Source organism: Manduca sexta, chromosome 10 (genome assembly GCF_014839805.1).
Source record: "Manduca sexta isolate Smith_Timp_Sample1 chromosome 10, JHU_Msex_v1.0, whole genome shotgun sequence".
In the NCBI taxonomy this organism is placed as follows: Eukaryota; Metazoa; Arthropoda; class Insecta; order Lepidoptera; family Sphingidae; genus Manduca; species Manduca sexta.
In genome coordinates, this window is record NC_051124.1 from 10,023,415 (window position 1) to 10,045,109 (window position 21,695).

The 21,695-nt window shown below is 34.6% G+C and overlaps 2 protein-coding genes across 8 annotated transcripts in view; both read left to right on the top strand.

Moving 5' to 3' along the window:
• The window catches only part of LOC115446685 (6-phosphofructo-2-kinase/fructose-2,6-bisphosphatase), a 29,620-nt gene extending 26,897 nt beyond the window's left edge, over positions 1-2,723 (top strand). For all 4 annotated transcript variants that reach the window (XM_030173454.2, XM_030173455.2, XM_030173456.1 and 1 more), the window contains 2 exons: positions 764-891; positions 1,771-2,723. In XM_030173454.2, coding sequence (XP_030029314.1) covers positions 764-891; positions 1,771-1,878 — 236 coding nt within the window. In that variant the 3' untranslated portion in view covers positions 1,879-2,723. The remainder of the gene's footprint in view (positions 1-763; positions 892-1,770) is intronic.
• Positions 2,724-11,376: 8,653 nt separating this feature from the next.
• LOC115446682 (NAD kinase) overlaps positions 11,377-21,695 on the top strand; it is a 47,826-nt gene continuing 37,507 nt past the window's right edge. For 3 of the 4 annotated variants that reach the window (XR_005112155.1, XM_037437078.1, XM_030173448.2), the window contains exons 1-2: positions 11,377-11,564; positions 16,797-16,928. Coding sequence is in view for 3 of the 4 variants with exons in the window: in XM_037437078.1 (XP_037292975.1) it covers positions 16,798-16,928 (131 nt within the window). In the remaining variant the exon portion in view is untranslated. Of the gene's footprint in view, positions 11,565-16,796; positions 16,929-17,986; positions 18,255-21,695 lie in introns of those variants that run through there. The other variant, XM_037437080.1, reaches the window with a different exon arrangement.

The following is a 21,695-nucleotide window of genomic DNA, read 5'->3' on the forward strand; positions in this document are numbered from 1 at the left end:
TTAATCACAGTTACAGGAAAATAATGATAATATCTTGTACTTTCCAACAAAATGTTCTTGTTGCCTTTTAAATTTATTTGCTTTTTTATTCTCGGAAAGAATTAAAACATAAAAGTCACGCATTAAAACAGTAAGTGCCTAAATAAATATTTACTTTTAAAACAATATAAAACTGCTTGATAAATGAAGTCGCTTTGATATTTATATTTAGTTAGCAGCAACTAATGAGTTTAAAAAAACTAGATAAAATCATAAAAAATTCATCGCAAATGATAAGATAACGCTGTCAACTCTTAATTTATTAGAGATTCTACAAAAGAACAGGCATGACGCAAACTCTTTATTAATATAAGTATTACAGGACATTATACTTGATTTATGTATTACTCAAACATTGATAATATCATTTATACTCCAAACTAAAGGTACCAACTCACAAACTTTTAAAGTAAATCAAGTGATATTAATTAGTTAGGTGCTCGTTAGTTACTTCCAATGTCACTTCAAAGATAGAGGTACAAATTAGGACCAAGGTACACGATTTTAATTTTATATCCACCCAAAACCATAGACAATATTGAAATTATACAAATAAAGATCAATTTCAATAGCTAGCGTTTCTAAGTATCTATACCATTGTATGAATGAATGAAACACAGTTAACTGTGAACCTCAAATACAGACAATGCAATATTGTATACACAATAAATTATACATTCTATGCTGTGTGATCATTGATGTCTTATTGTTGTATCCTTTTCAGATGAGCTGCCGTACATGAACGTGCCGCTCCACACAATCGTGAAGCTGACGTCTTACGGTTACAAATACAAAGTGGAGATGACCAAGCTGCCCGTGGAGTGTGTGGACACGCACCGCAAACAGCCCAAGGTGAGATTATGACAATATTTGTGCTTGCATAATGTTTTAACATAGTAGGAAGCGAAATCTTACAATAGTTCCATGTTTGTTTAGTAAATAAAGTTACACAAGAGACTTGAAGTACCCGGGCACTTATTAATATTGCGTATGAAGTCACCAGTAAAGGTGAAGTGACTTCAAACCTTCATCTGAGTCTGTTTCGGTGGCCTAGTTGTATTACGGTACGATTACAATGCTAAGGTCTCAGGTTCGATCTCCGGGTCGAAAGTGAGTGGTTTATTTACTTAGTATCAGTCCGGAGTCTGGCCGATATGGCGATAGACTCGCCCACATGGTACGGAACACAGCGCAGAAATTGAGTGCACTAGTTGCGCCTCTGCCTATCCCTTTGGGGTAAACGGCGTGAGTGTGTGTGTTGATTTGAGCCATACATATCAACTTTTCGTAAATTATCACATTGGCACATGCTTTGTTTTTATCAAAAGATAATTTCAAGTATCATGATGACGTGACAGAATTCAGTAATGTTCTTTAGTTTGAAGATATTAAATAAGATTTCATAACTGTTAATCAGCATTTTCTGTTTACTTACCACGTAAATTAAATCAACATGTCTTTGCCTTTCATTTTGAACATCAATGCAGTTCGTGGTAACCCGTTACCGGTTATCGTAGTTCAAAAATATTTTAAACTTATAGATATAATACAATGTTACTGAAAAATATGTTTTATCGAATTAAATAATTTAAATTCAACAGCCATACACATTGAATGTTAAATTAGCGATATTAATTTCTGCTGATGATGCCATTACATCTCAAAATATTTTATGGCGTGTAAGCGCTTTTCTATGATTGCCATAGTATACATTGTTTACTTTCCTTTTAGAACTGCTCCATCAACCGTACGTCAGCCGATGCTCTCACCACCGTCCCCTCGCACTACGACACTCTGCCGTCCAACCTCTGGCAGAACTCCGCCGAGGCACAACTTTAGGCCTCAACGACGGGCCTTTCGAGGTCTGTGGCCCCAACCATACCATATCAGCATTACTAGGGTTACCACCCTGATAATGGGATCCTGACAAGTCCACGGTTGTGAAAAATCGTGGAACACAACACGACGCTGCGCCAAGACGTTTCTGGAGAAGAATCTCTGTGAGGCAAAACTTTGGTGTGAGTGTTATATGGAAGTGTTGTAACGCGTCGAGCGACAGCCCTAATTTAGGTATAGGTTATTGCTTAAGTTACAAGCTGTATTGATCCGTTGATTAGAATAGCTCAATAATCGTACAAAATAATTTTAATATATAGAATACAATTGCGTGCAAACCTTCCAATGTTTTACTAATAAGACTGAAACGGAAATCGTGCATCCAATCACTGTCGATGACTTTAATATCATGATTTGTGTTCTTATATATAAGTTAGCATTGATAGCTCTCTTTATCGATTTAATAATAAGTTCACTATCGTTCTTATGTTTAGTATTCTTTAGGTCCAATATAATCTACGAGTATGTTTTTATTTTTAAGATTAAACGCGTGTTAGTTCACTCGGTTATTAGTCTTAAGAGTTAGTCTATTATTGTCTATTATAATTGCTATTGCATACAAGTTGCTATCTGCTATTTGAAATGTAAGTGACCACACGTACTAGATTTCTTAGTAAATTCCTATGATGTACTTAGGTCAATGGTTAGGTTAATGTAAGTAGGGTAATATAATTAAATGACAGTCAATTATTTGGCGTCAGTGTAACAGTCTATTAGTAAAATACGGTTGTAGAGAAATGATCATTTCAACGTAGTGTATGTATTTTTCTAATAAATACTTAATTAATTATGGTGGTTTCATTTTTTACCTGTTTTAATACCTCTTTTTTTTTTTTTTTTTTTTTGGTTTCGCGGAGAAAGTCCCTTATTACTACCGCCCAGCCTTCGTGGGGGGTGACTGAGCGGTTATGCTGGGGTAACCGTGCCTTACGGCCCGGCGTTGAGCCGCCCGGATTTGATGACGACCTTCGGGCGACCGCCGGGCCGAGTCCCTAACCCTATATACAACTTAACCTATGCACGGCCTACCAGCTAAAACTCCGCGGTGGCCCTCTTCGGCGCATTAGGGACGGCTGCGGGCTTCCTCTGACGTTGAAGTGTCTAGTCTGCGACCGCAGCCGCCCCTGCGCGGTGCCGCCTTGCGGCCCGTCTCCTATGGGTGGGGGGCTCAGAAGCCCCCGCGCACCGAAGGACGCCCTCGGCGTCTACGGCAGCATGAGGCCAACTACACACTGCCGTCCATCCCGGGGGTCACCACAATGTGCTAAGCATGCACAACCTACACCAGCGGCCGACAGCCCCCTGCTGCCCGCCGGCGACCCCCCGATGTTTTAATACCTCTGCAGCTTTCAAAATCAGTACGTTTTACGATAAAAAATTGTTAAGTTAAATCAATTAAATCCATAGTATGGTAATTAACCGCACGCTAAATTAAATTAAACGTAATATTGCGTGTGGGTTTTATAAAAAATGTAATAAAATTACATTGTTTACTAACTCAAAAGTGCACGTTTGAGATTAAAAAAAAATGTTAAGTATTGGGGCCTATGTTCAGAAGACATTCTGTGGTTGATGAGGACTGACAATAATGTAATAAGTAGATATATATTTTTGTGTGTAATGGTGATTAGTAGATATACCTTTTAATTAAAAAAATATTAAATATGTCATCATTATTAACACCCAAAGTAATTTGAAGTTTCGCGACGAACGTAGGTAATTTAAAAATATGTAATTAGTATTTGTACGATGTGCTGTAATCACAAATGATAATAAATTTATTATCCTATTCACGAGGATTGTGCTATGTGCTATGTGTGCATTAGACGGTTGTATGTAGTCTTAAACACTTCTAGATTTTTTGTTTATTATTATTATTTACTGTTTAGGTATTCCTCCTGGCGTCGCCTGATAATTCATCTATTTGGTATATTAAGTAACCTGGAGCATATCTGTGCCAAATTTAGTCAATCTGTTCAGTTCTTACTGCATTTAAATAACTTCTAAAAATAGAGACAAACATGAAACACTCAGACACCATCAAAAACATTTGCTTGATCAGTAAGCTTACATTTTACTTGCAGTAACATTGGAAAACACTCAGCGCATATCTTACACTATAATATTTATAGTAAAGAATATTATGTTATGAATGGGTGGGTATGCATTATCTGAATTTTTTTTTTTATTGCATTGAATGAGGAGACTAGCTTACCGTTCGCCTGATGTTAAGCGATACGACCGCCCATTAACAGTAGAAACACTATCCAACACCATGAATTATTACAAATTATTGTTTGGTATTCCATTGCGCTCGCCATCCTGAAATATGAGGTGTTAAATCCTATTATGCCTAGTTGTTACACTAGCTATAATGTTCTTCAAACCGGAACACATCAGTGACTATGCACTTCTGTTTGGCGGTAGAAATCGATATTGTGGTGATACCAACGCGGCGGACTCTCACACATGAGAGACCTACCATTAATATGATTTTCCTCATAACAATGTACTTGTATTTGTACTCAAAATACCACTTTTTGTAATGAAGTTAATACGAATCAATCATTATACATCAAATTAACAAAACAATATGGACGTTATCTAAAAATTATATGACACTTACCTACCCTACATTAAGGAAAGTCTATAAATAAATATTTGTCACCGGGTTTCCCGCCACTTTTCTCGAACAACTGATGCGATCAATCTTGCTTGATATCATACCGTGTGATTTATGTAATATTACTTGTCAGAGAATATTTATAAATTAATTTGTCATAAAGTTCAGTCAGAGCCGGATTTTACATTTTTCTCTGAAGGTCGTTATCTCACTTTGATGTCAGTTTTCGCCTATTTATTTTATTTAGGCGTAACTACAGAGTAAAAACCTATAATTAAAAAGCCGATAAAAGTTAAGCACAACATTACCATAAATTAAGTCATTTACCACACTAAACAGTTACGAGATTATAATTACAATATTTGAGAAGATTTACGCCCTCTCCTACGATTATTGCCAATTTCTGATGGCAACCATTGACAGTTAAATCATTTTAGAACCAACTCCACCTATAAAGGTTGCGAAACAAAACACATAGTTTATGTTTAAAATGACGAGATGTTGACAGCGATAATTACGTACCACGGCGCAACGCCCTTTTGGACTCGAAAAACGGACGGGCACTGGAAATAGAGACTTTAAGTGGAGTTCTGGGCTTCTGGCCCCCGCGACTACTCTGTTTCCATAATTTACACACCCATCGCTATTGTTCCTCTTTTTGCTCGTTTAACAAATTTTATAAATATTAAGTACTTACTTATTTTATTAGAAGCGCGTCCATCTCTTAAGCATCTCTATCTCTTAAGCGAGGTCTATATTAAGGAAACTCTCCGAGCAAATGGCCTTGTATATAGTTCCATATATTTACAGCCCACTAGTTGGGGGCGGAAATATGCAGATGTAGCAGTAATTTCTATAAAAATAAATTTTAGGTCTTCTTGAAAAATTTCAACATCTTGTTAAATTGTCTACCTAATAATGTTGATTGCAAGTTAAAATGAAGTTTAATTTGGAAGGAGATGCACGGAATCAACAATTTTAATAGTAGCATATTAGGTACTACCTATTTCGTATGGAGAATAAATATTATTATTTTCACATTTAGCCCCAAGTGTTTCCAGCAGATCCATCCCTGATTTTAGTAATATATCCGCTAATTAATAAAGTTATAATGATGTCCTTAACACTTTAATATCACACAATATATTGAAAATTAAATTCATTTCAATCGCAATGATTTTCAGCATATACTTGGCTTGCCCACATGCATAATTAAACAATTAGAAAGTATGCTCGTAGTCAAATTTAAACCAGTTAACCGCCAGGAGGGTCATTATCTAAGGCGAAAGACCACAATCAATCAGTCTGAAGGTCGATTTATTTTATGTAGATACCATCTATTGCACAATGTTCAACTAGTCCTCTGAGCTCACATTACCGCTGGCTTCAATACAAGTGGTCTTTGTGTTTGCTTCTGAAATGGAGGTTAGGTAGATATGGTTGGTGAAGAAATCCACGAGTATCCGCATAAATTATTTCATATTTGTGTATTGAATTTCCTACTTTGAGTAATATTTTTTGAGTTTAAAAGACTTTATTTCTCATTAAGAATTACAAATTAATTCACGTACTGAGAAATTACATTATAAAAAAAAATGCGAGCGTACAACAGACGATGCATCAAAATACAACAAATAATATTAAAAAGACATTAGTTTTTCCGTATTATAACGTGGAGAATCGTTAAAATTACCAGAAATTAGGCACGTAGTATCATTTAGAGCTCTCTTAGTTTAATGATTAGGAGGCCATTGTGTTTTTTAAGATGATATTAAGGCCGGGCCTTCCCCGAGGAAACAGCTTTGAGGATTCGTTCTATACAATTGCAGCGCACAAGTATAGGTAGAATGTGTAAATAGGTCTTTTTTTAAATTTAAGTACAAAAAAGTAGTGTTGGCTGCAAATTAATGTAATGTCTTTAGGAGGTGATGCACGGAATCAAAGGTTTAAGTGGTAATTTCATTATGGGAGGACTTAAATATAAATTAATACTTTTATACCAAGGATTATCTTTTAAACGAGCGTAACCGCGAACAACTACTACCTAATACCACCGAGTATAATTAATCGGCTTACATTTGCAATCATATGCTTCGCAGAATAATCCAATTACATCAATATGTCAACGTGTGCCATGCCAGCTGTAATTTATAAACAGTGTTTGCCTTCGAATAAGAATCGTGTAAGAACATAATATTAAGTCGGTTGACAATAAAAAGTATGTACATTAGGACTTTATTTATTACATAGCCAATGATTCGTCTTTATTACCATAAATAATATGGTAAAAAATATGTTCTTTTTTAAGTCAAAGCATTTAATCTATACCTGTATCTATACTATTATATAAAGCTGAAGAGTTTGTTTGTTTGTTTGTTTGTTTGAACGCGCTAATCTCAGGAACTACCGATCCAAACTGAAAAATTCTTTTTGCGTTGGATAGCCCTATGTTCGTGGAGTGCTATAGGCTATATATCATCACGCTATACCCCATAGGAGCGGAGCAGTAATGCCTAATCTTAGGAACTACCGGTCCGAACTGAAAAAATCTTTTTGCGTTGGATAGCCCTTTGTTTGTGGAGTGCTATAGGCTATATATCATCACGCTATACCCAATAGGAGCGGAGCAGTAATGGTTAATCTCAGGAACTACCGGTCCAAACTGAAAAATTCTTTTTGCGTTGGATAGCCTTTTGTTCGTGGAGTGCTATAGGCTATATATCATCACGCTATACCCAATAGGAGCAGAGCAGTAATGGCTAATCTCAGAAACTAGGAGTTTGAACTGAATAATTCTTTTTGTGTTGGACAGCCCTTTGTTCCTGGAATGCTATAGGCTATATATATCGTCACGCTATGACCAATAGGAGCGGAGCAGTAATGAAACATGATGCAAAAACGGGGACCATTTATTAGTTTTGAGAGCTTCTGTTGCGTGCGCTGCGTAAACGGTTAAAGTTATGCAACAATAATGTATGACGGGATTGTTCCTCTTAAAAAAGTTCTACAAAAATATATCATAAAACAAAGTCCCCCACTGCATCGGTCTTCCCGAACGTGTTAAACTCAAAAACTACCCAACGTATTAGGATAAAATTTGGTATGGAGACAGTTTGAGACCCTGGGAAGAACATAGGCTCCCGGGAAAATATGTAGCGTGACTTTTATAACGGAAAACTTTAGCCCGAAAAACTTTATAACGCGGGCGGAGCCGCGGGCAAAAGCTAGTTAATATATAAAGCTGAAGAGTTTTTGTTTGGACACGCTAATCTCAAGAACAAATTAGATTTTTGAAACTTTTTGACTAATAGGAAGCTACATTACTCCTGCTGCATACTTTTTATCAGGGGAAAATATAAGCAGCACTTTTATCTCGGAAAAGTTTTTTTCATATTAGATAACACTTGTGGGATAAGTTTCTGCACATCGTTTCTACAATACGTATGAAAACTAATATAACATTAATTGTAAAACGTCATTGTATGAAAATATGTTGTGTAACAAAATTATTTAATAACTTTACAGAGCCTTAAAAACCATTTTTAGCGAGTCCAATAATAGGGATAAAGATTCTATTGCGTTCTATCTCCGTGTTGTGACTACCGCTTTAGCCCCGGGTTTGATCGCCGGGTCGGCCAAAGGGTTTTAGGTTTTCATGGTCAGTATTAGGGTTGCGTTTGGAATTGTAAACGGTGAATGACACTTCCGTCGCCCTCTATTACATGGGACATATTTGAAGAAATGTGGGGGCGATACAACATTATATAGGTACATAGTGAAGCAAAAACAATCATAATATTATGTAAATTTATGGGGGTTGAGGTCGTGTAATTTTTGTTAATACAGAGCTAACAATTACAAAACAAATAGGCTTCTGTCTTGCGTAGGGTTGCCAACTTTTGGACAAAAAAAAATATTTTTTAAGTTTTAAAATGATTGTATTCTTTTAAACTTTTTGCACAAATTAACAACTTTTACATTTCTTTAGAAATTCGTAGACCTCTACACAATTTTAATATAATTTAAAATAAATTTGGAACTTTTTTTTATTTAAATATTGGATAAGAGCATCAATAGCTTAGTTGGTAATGGAATAGACTCCGAAACAAATATACAAGGTTCAAAACCCAAGGCACACATCACCGACTTTTTGAAATTACATGTGTATTGTTAAACAATTTTCGCCCGCTTTAATAATAAAGAAAGTAATTTATACCAGCAACGATTAAAACAGTAAATTTTATAGATTTTTTTTTAAATAACAAAGTAAACAGCATTATAGATTTAAATGAAGTAGAATATTAGTCTGGGTGGCAACCCTAGTATCGCGAGACACTGACGTAAGCCAAAATACCTGTAGTTAATAACAATTTATAAGTTTTTACGTGCAAAGTTCAAACTGGCAAACAAACATTTATGAATGAAGTTTTTTTTTTTGCTTTGAATGACGAGACAAACTTGCCGTTCGCCTGATGGTAAGCGATACGACCGCCCATAAACAGCAGAAACACCATCCAACACCTTGAATTACAAAGTATTGTTTCGCATTCCACTGCGCTCGCCATCCTGAGACATGAGATGTTAAGTCTTATTATGTCCAGTAGTTACACTGGCTACAATGCCTTTTAAACCGGAAGACAATAGTGACTAAACACTGCTGCTTGGCAGTAGAAATAGATATGGCAGTGGGACCTACCCAGGCGGAATCTCACATATGAAAGACCTACCACCATTCAACATATTGTAGGTATTGTATTGAATTCGTAAAGTATATTCTTACGTGTGTTGGATTATATTCTGTTAGTCTTTTGTGTCGTTTAATAATTTTATTTTCACTTTTTTACCGCTTAACATCATATTATAATGTATATGACTTATGGTGTGTCCATCAGTTATAACAGATGCAATGCAAATGTAACTCTATATACATGTAGAATTACGTTTATTTTATATTACAATTTCTGTTGATGGACCTAAATGAATAAAATAAACAACAAAAAAACATATTATTATACTAGCCCCTGCACACTACTACGGTCCAGTAAAACCAGTTCTCAGGATATAAAGGGAATAATGTGGATTCATTCTAGTGAAACAATTTGTTTGTCTTTGTTCGTGGAGTGCTATAGGCTATATATCATCACGCTATACCCAATAGGAGCGGAGCAGTAATGGCTCATCTCAGGAACTACCGGTCCAAACTGAAAAAATCTTTTTGCGTTGGATAGCCCTTTGTTCGTGGAGTGCTATAGGTTATATATCATCACGCTATACCCAAAAGGAGCGGAGCAGTAATGGCTAATCTTAGGAACTACCGGTCCAAACCGAAAAATTCTTTTTGCGTTGGATAGCCCTTTGTTCGTGGAGTGCTCTAAGTTATATATCATCACGCTATGACCAATAGGAGCGGAGCAGTAATGAAACATGTTGCATGCTCGGGGACAATTTATTAGTTTTGAGAGCTTCCGTTGCGTGCGCTGCGTAAACGGTTAAAGTTATGCAACAATGATGTATGACGGGATTGTTCCTCTTAAAAAGTTGTAAAAAATATATTATAAAACATAGTCCCCCGCTGCATCTGTCTGCCTGAACGTGTTAAACTCAAAAACTACCCAACATATTAAGATGAAATTTGGTATGGAGTCAGTTTGAGACCCTGGGAAGAACATAGGCTCCCGGGAAACCACTACTTTTATAACGGAAAACTTTAGCCTGAAAAACTTTATAACGCGGGCGGAGCCGCGGGCAAAAGCTAGTAAGTAATAAAATAGTATGTTGTTTTATTTGGTCAGAATTGCATTATATGCTAATTTCGTATATTGAAAGCCAACCTCAATCGTTCCAAAGATAGAGAGATATGTGGTAAAAAATAAAATGGAATAGAGTTTTAGATCTCACGGAGTCTTGTAAAGTGCACAAAGCAATAGGAACATTTTTGAGGATGTATTGCTGCTTTAGAAGTTGACTGTAGATGTTTTAAGGTACGAATGCGGGGAGCGGACTATATTATTTTTTTTTTATTTATTTACTTAAAAATCATAGCACTTACATTATGTGGGTTATTACAACTGAATTAGGATAGCACTAAGTTTAGAACTTGTATCGCGTACCCTTTACGATCCAGTAAAAATAATTAAATTTGTCAGACTCTAGTTCGAAGTCTCAAAGTTACAAAAGAAAAGAAAACAAATAACAATAACAACTACAAAATTCTCTATTAAGAATAAACTACTAAATTATCAAATATTAGTATTAGTACCTCAAGTAAAGTCGAAGTAATAAACAGTTTACGTTGCATTTCGTGTAGTAAGATTAGAGACCTGGCAGTCCAGGCATCCACATCACTCACTAATTCCTCTTCTTTGTGGCCAATAGTAAAAAATCTAGTAGATTCCAATCAAGTATGGCGTCAGTGGAGACAATAAATAATATTCTTTTAAACAAAATACATAAATATTTAAACAAGAAATAAGTCAAACAGGTCCATCTAGGATAAATTAAACGAAAAACAAAGAGGTATTGAAGATATAATTAAGGCTAATGTATCGCTCATATTTGTCTACGTAATAAAATGGCACGATCAAGTTACTAATCGCTTTAGCGTCCATAATATCAGGTTATAGCGGACTATATTTGGAATGAATATTTCCTCGCTCCGAAGGCGATATTAGACATGACTCGATTATTCCGAAAGTCAACGAAATATCGCGTGGTGGTATCAGTTCCCGGTAGATTTATGTAGGTAATATGCCCGAGTGAGAGGTTTTGCTCGACCGTGGCTTACTTCATTGACAGATGCTGTTTGCAGCCTACGACCCGTCGACCCGCCACAGAAAAATACACGCATTGTCATTTAAAACGTGACGACGCGCACACGGCACCCACATACTACCTCACTATATTCATTCTCGATGTTTTGTGATGTAAATATATTGGATTGAGTGATAATGCTGATAAAGTGATTGTTCAGTGCCTAATCTTTAGTGCTGGTGTTAAAAAACAAAACGTGAGTACACTTTTCATTTTGGATGTTTCGTGTTGATTACGTTTCGATTACATTGTGTGAGCTGGTAATATTAATGTGGTCCTAACTTCTAAGTACAGGAATTACAACTTTATAGGTGTATATAGTACAGAAATGTGCAAATCTAATAGAATATTAACAAATAACGCAAATCATAAACGCTAGAACATTAATTAATGATTTTCATACATGGTTTGAAGTTAACAAATAGGTGTAATATTAGTTATGTCTATTTACGAGGCACTAAAATTTACAAAGTAAATGTCTGAAAATTATGTATGTAAAATATGTATGTTTTTTAATATCAGTGGAAAGTTTGGTATGTTTGATTTTAAGCGGGAATGTTTATACTTTGTCTGCAATGATAAGGTATATGTAAGTTTTAACTAGAATTGAGTTTAAAAAGTATGTAAACAAAAATAATGCCTGCACTTACGTAATCTTTCTTAAATATTATTTGTAATTAGGAAAGGGTGCGTCGTTTTGTCACTTGTGGATAAGAGTAACTAATGTAGTTGCCTATCATTACAGTGATAAAAAACTACTTCCACTGAACATTCTTACACCCTAACTGCCTGGGCTGCTATGTAAATAAGTTACTCTTAGTTTTGTTATAATTCGCTTTGTTAATGTATTGGAAACATATAATAGGTGTGAATCGGATGTTCCTGAGTTCTTTCCCTGTTCAGATAATATAACAAGATTAGTGTGCGACTGGCTTATTGGAGGTGTTAGACATCTAAACTGCAGTTGTAATAAATTATTCAAATGGCGAATACATGTTTAAATAGTGTGTGAGATTTTTTCAAGTTTCATTATTTTCATGTAGTCGTGTGCATTTTTGACAAACGAACTTTGGACCTGGAGGAAACAGTTTTGAAATAAGTATAACATTTTTAATTATTGCATTAGTCTAAACTCGTTATTTGCAAACTTGCCGTAAACAGTGTTTGATGAATTTTATTTTTATTAAACATTTGTATTTTTATTTCCGATATCATGAAACAAGAGATGATTGATTTATGTAGATATATCATGTTTGTTATTTTAAACTATTCTGGTTCGTTTCGTGGCAACACATGTTCTAGTACAATATCTTTTGGGTACATACAATTTTTGGCCTTGACTGGTCGACAACTCTACAAAGTAACATGACACATCATATTTTGATTTCCGCGGAATAATGTAATTTTTCATGGTATCACGTCATAAGTTATGCATTAAATTGAGGCTTTAGAATATCTTAATATTCACCGTCTCATTGATTTGACTAGGTGCAGCAAACCTGGTCCATGTGGTAACTCGGTAGTTTAGGTTTTAGTAATAACAACCAAAGAGTCAAAATCAGTGCAGGGTTTTCATTCAAAAACACACGTTAGTTGCTCGGGATTGAACATAGATCTATGGGCTTCTCTCCTTTCACATCATGGGACAGACTAAGCTTGGCGAATGGTTGCAGTAATTGTTTAACAAACCGTGTGCGCTAGTTGAGCTTATGTCATACGATTATTTAATCAATTACCATGCAGCTTCTTTGCCAAAATTTTTGATTGAGGTTGCTTCTGCTTTTGGACTATCACGGCGCGGCGATTAATATGACGCGAATGAAATAAAATGAAATGATTTATTTGAACCCTTAAATGTTATACATTATTTCTGTCAATGTTAACTCTACCAACGGTTTGGAAAGCAGTTCTCACCAGAGAAGAACAGGCAAGAAACTCTGGTTTTACTTGATCGTCTCCTCATTCCAATTTTCATATAAATAAGAGGCCGGAAGATGGCACGGCTATAACTTTTTATGCACACTAGCTAAGGCTTGATGAAAGAGATCAACAAAAAAACTTGCTTTGGCAAATCCATTATTTTTAAAATAAACAATATATTACGTTACAGCGTCGCCTAAAGTAATTTGCTGTCGTATCAGATTTAACATTTTTTTTAACATGGAGCAGGTAGTGGACTGTGGAAGAGCCTTACTCCTTATTTTTTATATCTTTAGTAATCATTATTTCAAGTAAAATTCATAAATGAATATTATTACCTACTATGTACCTACTATATCATGTAGGTACAAACTTACTAGTTTATTGTGGTTTTACAATAATAGAACTAGTTTTTGCCTGCGGCTCCGCTTGTGTGAAAGATTTTCTAAGATTTATATTTCTACGGGAAAATAATAGCGTTAAGCACTCAAGAGAAATGTAGTTTCCTATAGTGAAAAACTTTTCAAAATCGGTTAGTAGTATTTCTAAAGATTGGCGCGTTCAAACCAACGAACAAATTTCAGCTTTATATATTAGTATAGATAGACCATCGTCGTTTACGTACCGATCATAACTATTCCTAACTTCTAAAATAAAAAGGCTTTCAGCTCCCATTGCAATAGTTTAAGCTTTATACCTTTAAATCTGTTCAAATTCTTCGTCCAGTAGTAATTAAGACGACTAGAATGCTTAATGGGGCCATTCCGCTGGCTTAACTTCTCAGTATCTATTTGCTATGTGATTTACCGCACTCCAGAACCCCACACTGTGGATATTTCCGAGCCACCGAAATCTGCTCTTATTTTGAATAATTTAATTAAATATAATCATTACTTAGTTATTCATTATTCAACATCATTTAATCTACACTATTATATAAAGCTAAAGGGTTTGTTTGTTTGTTTGAACGTGATTATCCCAGGAACGCCTAGTTCCAATTGAAAAATTAAGTATTTGAATGTTGTCGTTAGCGCATTTATATAGGAAGGTTATAGGCCAAATATAATCACGCTATGACCAGTGAGAGCGGAGCACCAATGAAAAAGATGCAAAAACAAGGAAAAATTTTATATGTATTCCCTTTGAAAGCTTGCGTTGCGTGCCTTAAGTAAACAGTTAAAGTTACGCAACAAATAATAATATGTACTACGGAATTGTTCTTAAAAAGTTTTAAAACATATATGTATGTCCAATGTAATATAATTTTATTATGGTTCCTATATTAGAGTGAGTACCAAGTATTAGTTTAATGATACTAATTTGTTGCCTAACAAAACTTCACTTCATTGTCGAAGTTATTAATTATAGACCATTTCGATTATTACACGGACAATCCGCAGACGCGTCCAATCAAAACGATACAAGACGCTTACCTTGACCAACGAACAGGATCCCAATATACGATTAAGCGCTGACACGGTTAATATATGAGAAATAAAGTTCATAATGTAATAGATATTGCTTGTACACGAGTGTATTATGAAGGCGTTCTAAATAAATGGTATCGTGTAAGGCCTTATTGTATTTTTGTATTCAATTTGTCATTACTGTCTTGATGGCGTATTTGTAATATGTACTACATTTATGTAGCTTAACTCTCTTAGTTTTTGTACTAATGGACCATAGAAGGTGGTATTTTGATATACATATTCCGACCCGTATTAGCACTAACGTCCAAAGGCTTGTACGAAAGAGCTGCAGAGTCCCAAAAAGTCTGCAAAAGTACCAATAAACGCTACCAATAAATAAAGTTGTTTAAACCTAATAGTATTTTCCATGCGGAAAATACAAAGACAGAACAAACTTCATACAAACGTACCTATATTTAGTGTGCAAAGACGTATTGATTAAGGACACGTGCAAAGGAACTTAGATTTAAGACAGAATGTTAAACACGTGAAAATGATACGAGTATATTAATAACTCGCCAAGTAGGTTGATTATAATTTACGTACGTACGTGACAATATCTAACGGACATAAAATGCTTTATTGGTGATTAAAACCACTTCCGTGTTTTGAAATTACCTTGCAAGTTATATTTATATGGCGATTACATTTGGGGAAAAAAGTGTGTTATGGTAGCACCTCTACCTTTAGAGATAGAGGAGTGATGTGTGTGTCAACTGTAAAGTATTAGATTTTTTTTGTACCGCAGAATGACGTAACAAACTAGTTGCTTGTCCTATAATAAGAGCCACGATTGCTAAACAAAATCAATATCAATTAAGTCTTGGAACTATGGAACTGAACTGTACTTTTCATCTTGAGTTATTCGGTGTTATTTCTTTATTTCCCAGTTATATACAAGGACACTAGACAAAAATCTCCAGCCAACTGAAACAACAGTATATTCTTTATGTTGCTTCAAAGAAGAAAGTGTAGGGAAATGTACTTATATGGAAAAATAGCTAGACATAGGAATTCTTTTGAATTGAAATTAAAGGTTGATTCTCCTGCGTGCCCATGCACTACACCTTGTTACGAATTTGAACAGTCTGCTAATCACGTACTCTGGGAGTGTGTGTCTTTAGCACGAGGAGCACAGCATTATGTTAAACAGTATGCAAATAACATCCGGGGTTATATATTACATGGACCTTGTAAGACTCGTCGGAATTTCCGTGCTTTCCGGCGTTTTTGCCATGCCTATTGTAATCAAATCTAACAGCTCATGTGATAGGACCCTTTCATTTAATTTTTATTTGTGGTGCTTTGCAAACGTCTTATCTAATTGTAAACGTTCCTAAACTTGAGGTTAAAATGCCTCAGTTAATTATTTTGTCTTGTCCGCTTTGCTATGGAGGGAATTGGATAATTAATATTTCCAACTCCTCGCTATGTTTCTATTTGATTAATTTATCTTACTTGATATGAATAATATACCGCGTAAATTCCTGCAAAGGGTGCAAATAAAGCTACTTCTATTGACAAAAAGCGCTGCCGTCAGGCTCTATTGCCAATTGTTCCGATTTACTCGTACACATAACACAAGGTGCCAGAAACCGCCCACGTAAGTGTCCAGTTGCTGGATGAGCCTGTGTATATCCGGTTCCAACAGGCAAGGGGTAATCATCTCTAGTCAGCCGACGTTCGATTGGACCATTTGATAATACACTAAATTGGACCACACTCCAACTCCACATTGTGCAGGTATAAAAAATATTTGAGAAAGTATTTGCAACATACGTATGAGGTTTCTTTATAAGTCAATGCCCACGCGCCAAACTTTACCGAATGAGGTAGACGGACAAGAGGGCAGGATATTTATTTACACATAATGCTTAATATGTCAACTACTTAATCGATAATAGATTTAGGGTCACCTTAAATATTACGGACCATTTCTTTAACAGTTAGATACTCACCAGTGTAAAATAACGACATAAAAGAATAGCAAAACATTAAATATTTTTTTTATATTAATAATATTTCTCAATATGTTTCAGAATGAACGAACAGGATCTCATCGTGGCCCGCGCGCTAGCGGCGGAGTCACGTGACAACTCTCCTGGCGGATCTCCAGGACCTCTTAGAAAAACTGCTCTCTCCAAAGTAGCTGATAGATTACAGACATTCAGGTATTTTTGTAGAATAAATATTTTTTATAAAAGAGTTTAAAATCCTAGATTAAGAAATGTGAGGCAAGCATCCGTTATTTAGATTCTTAATTTCGTCTTTGGATGCAAATATGAGGGAACGTGCACGAACTATAGATAGCAGCACAAAATCCACTGAAGAGCCACAGTGCGGATAAAAAAGGAAACTTTTCAAACCTAAAGTTCGTTAAAATATTTTTTATTAGCGTAACAAAAATTATAAGATATGGTCTTGGCCGATGATGTGATTTTTACATGAGAATCAGTTATTTGGATGCTATTGAAGCAAAAATATATGGTTATCTTCACTTAATTATAGATTCATTTGTATTCAATAAGTTATATACTTTTGCAAAAAACATAATAAATTATTTTTAATACTTCTAGACTTGACTGAACTTATGTGTTTTCTTTTTTAACATTTCTAAATATTTGTAGCTTTTCACATTACACACCATAAACACCATTTACACCATTTGATTTGCTTATTTTATTTTGTTGGCGCATCTTGACATACAATAATACATTATCAACAAATTAAAATTATGTTACTTTTTACGACAATACTAAGTATTGTTCGGGTAAATGATTCAGTTTGCGCCAATAGATGGCAGAGTTTTCGTCGAGCACGTCGTTTTGAATTCTATTTTTAAGTTACTCATGTAAGTTCTAGATGGCGCTGTTACCAAGAGTGAAATAATTTGAAAAATAAATAAATACCTATACAACTAATGTCTAAACTGAATGCATCATAATATAGGAAACATAGGTACCTATATAATTTAATGATATTGACGGAGTTTAGTTATTATCAATAGTTTTGAATTATACGCTATTAAAAATACGTCGGTTACATCACATTTGGAACAAAACTTAGAAAGACAGCACAGAATTTTAATAGTGTTCCTTTATTGTATTATTTGTTATTGTTAATAGCTTTATCAAAAATACTACACACAGAATTTTATTACAACACCTTATCGAAAACTAAACGTCCAAAGCCTGAAAAAATGTCAACATTGTCAAATTACAAACACCGACGACGTCAATGTCAATGTTATTCCCACGGTAATATAACCTTAAAAACGAAGTTTATCGAAAATAAATGGATTTTTTATTTTAATCGTGCATTATCTATCATATAAACGAACATACAATGAACATTTTACTATTTCGACTTATGGACAATGTTTAATTATGGTATATCTGCGAAGAATATTAGTAAAATGGTGTTATGAAGATGGATAGTAAATCCAAACAGTCGAAACATGCCAGCACCAGTAAAGAAACTGCTGAAGAGGAAGAGAGGTGCGTAATAATACTTATCATCTTCGCAATTACCTACTTTATATAAAATTTACCATTATTTATAATCCAATAGGCAGGCGTACTCAGCCGTTGTAAGTAGTGCGTGTTAGTTATTATAACTCTAATAGTAATTTTTATAAAGAATAACATCAATTAATTATTATTTTGTGACGCTTTTTAATTGCAATATTGTTATTTACGTTGTGGGAAATTGAAATCAAAAAGGGTTCGACTTTGTTAAGCAGCGTTCCAGCACTATGCATTCAATACAGTTAGCATAGCGAGATCTGTTAGACAATCGCGAATGTCAGCCGAGTTATGTATAGTGCTATGACTAAGCGCGCGCGGGATTATTTGAATGTTTTTTTTTGCTGTCTACTCCATATAAATGTTTAAATACTTTTTGGTCTAGTCTTTAGGGTGAAAATGTTATCAATTAGTCAGAATATTTTTTAAATAGTATCATCAGAAAATGTATAGAACCTTGAGCTTTCCTGTTCAGTTTTAAAGATTATTTGGTGATTAATATCAATGCATGAGAGTTAAAACAATTACATGGCCCGTTAACAATATGTATTTATCAATGTTTATCATGCAGCCTTATAAAAAATAGTTTTAACTACAAAAATTGTGTTAACTCCTTCTAAAGATGGTTAAGATTGAGAGAGACATAGAGTATTGCTCATTCTAATCTCTATCATCACTGTTTTCATATAACTACATTTTTTTATTTGTTCTTGTTCTTGCCGTGTGGTTAATGTCTATACAAAGACAAATTTATATTAATTGAGCAGAAAATATATGTTGCATGCATGCATGCAGTGGCAATGTTTTTTAACTATCATAGTAAAATTATCCATCTCCACCTGATGCTAAGTGAAGTGAATTTCATTATATATGCATTATTAATAATAATAAGTAGTTAGTACAACTTATATTTGAAATGTCAGTTTGAATTATTATGGCTTACTGGTTGAGAAAACTGTGTAATAATATTCACATTTTTTACATGCTCAGTGGCCAGGGCCACTCAGGCCTCCTTGTGCCACATTATGTTTGTTGTATAAACTTGCATTTTGTCATTTTTAGAATAAAATAGATACTGAATACACAACTTAATTTTATAAAAATTATAAGTAAGCTTATAAGATTATTCATTAAGGTTCACATTAACTATTCTGAAAAAAAAAAAGGATGTACCTACATAATTGCTGTTACTACAAAGGTAAATTAGTTAGCAAATAATGTCTAAAACCATACTTTCGATCCCAAAACATGATATATTATAGTGTTTAATATTAACTTGTGTATTTTAGGCTAAGGCACCATATTCTGTGATGAAAGATATAAGCATATTTCGCATAGTTTTGATCATTGTTCAATTAACCGGTGGTACGTCTCTTGAATATGTGAGAGTCTGTGTGGGTAGTTACCACCACAATGTCTATTTCTGCCACCAAGGAGCAGTGTGTAGTCACTGTTATGTTCCAGTTCGAAGGACATTGTAGTCAGTGTAATTACTGGAGATAATGAGACTTAACACCTCATGTCTCAGGATGGTCAGCACAGTGGAATACCAAACAATACTTTGTAATTCAAGGTATTGGACGATATTTCTACTGTTTATGGGCGGTCGTATCGCTTACGATCAGGCGAACGGCAAGCTCATCTCATTATTCAAAACAATACAAAAAAATTGCTTTCGAGTTTTAGAGCAGAAGAAATGACTTCACATTATATATTATTAAATAATTTCAAAATCTTTTAGTAACTAGTTATCAAAAATGCCTAAAATATCTTCATAGGTGGCTAAATGCTCACATCGTCAATCTTTTACTTACGTCCACGTCCTCGACGCCTTGCGGTTCCTTTTAATCTCTGATAATAACAATAATCAGACTGGTTAATATCTTCAGCGTGGACAATATTTAGAACACCTGTAACTTTATCATAATTATTAATTGTAAATTACTACCTAGTGACACAGATAAATCGATTACAGTCAGTATCGATATGACTCATATGAAAATCGATATTTCGATTCTACATTCACTCCTGTGACACGGTTACCGTTGCGACCGGCTCGGCCGTCTGTTTCGCTCTCTGACTCATGTGCGACCCGCCAGGAACGTAACACTTTTAGGACGATGACTTTTAACCTACACAATTCTTTGAGTTTATTTTAGTTACAATTAAAAATTTAGAACGGATATCTGGGAACATTCGGGTCGCAGATTTAGAAAGAGGTACTCGAAATCTAATTGAGTTTCAGAAAAGCCATGATAATCTTACGTACGTCCAACTATGACTGTCTCATGATATTTTTATAGTTATAATTAAAATGACATCATTGAATCCAAACTATCATTATTAAAAACTCAGCAAAGTTACTAGAAGAAGTTAATGTAATTACTAGAAAGGCAAAGCTCCTAAACGTAATACGTGCTTCCAAGACAATCATCCTAGATTGGTTAAAAGGATACTTTCCATTTTCGTTCTTTAGATATCAATTCTTGGTACTAGAATTCGTTTTATAAAATTGCACTATCAAGTTCTAACCGTCAGTATTCCCTTTCTTTATGATTTGTTTACTAATAAACGACTGTATTTCTTGGAGGAAGATAAGAGTTAAAGATATATTGACCGCGTTGAACATATGATTATGTAGAATTTATTCCATGACTAAGCTATGTTCGCGGCTGCCCGCGCCAATTGCCTTCCCGGAATATATCTCCAGCTGTGTTTTTCCAGACATAAAAAGTTTGCGGTTATCCAAGACGTTATTCCAGGATATAAGTAATCTATTCGGGTTACAAATTTTATTCAAATCCGTTCAGAGGTTTCAGCATCTCCTTCTAAGAAACATCTTCACAAACTTTCGTAATACTATAAGAGCGATATAATATGAAAAGCTATATTTAATCTAGTAAATCTTCGTGTTAAATTACTTTATATTTTATTCTCAATTGTTAAGATCTATAATAATATTTACGCAAGTGATAGAGATATCTATAGTCGGCTGGACAATTCATAATAAGTGTTATGTGTTAAAACATTGAAGACAATATGTTTTTAAACACGTTTCAGATTACAGTAAGCAGTTTTTATATCAAGACTGTTATCGTATTATGTCATGTTGTTTACTATTAATAAGTTATACAGTCCCTACCAGGAATTCGTTTGTAGCAAGTGTAGCCACAAAAGGAAGCCATAAACATTTATCGTGCGTGTGAAAGCGTGCCAGAGATTCTTAAAATCGTTGAGCGAAGCAGATTTGTTTGAGATTTCAGTAGACCCCAAACATACCTTTAAGCCTTACCTAACATAATTCTTTTTTTACGAACGGGCATTCTTTTTAATATTGTAGTTGTTTATGGCCGATGTAGATCTCTTAATAACAAGTGATCATTTTGCTTGTTCATTGATGCCTGCACTATAAAA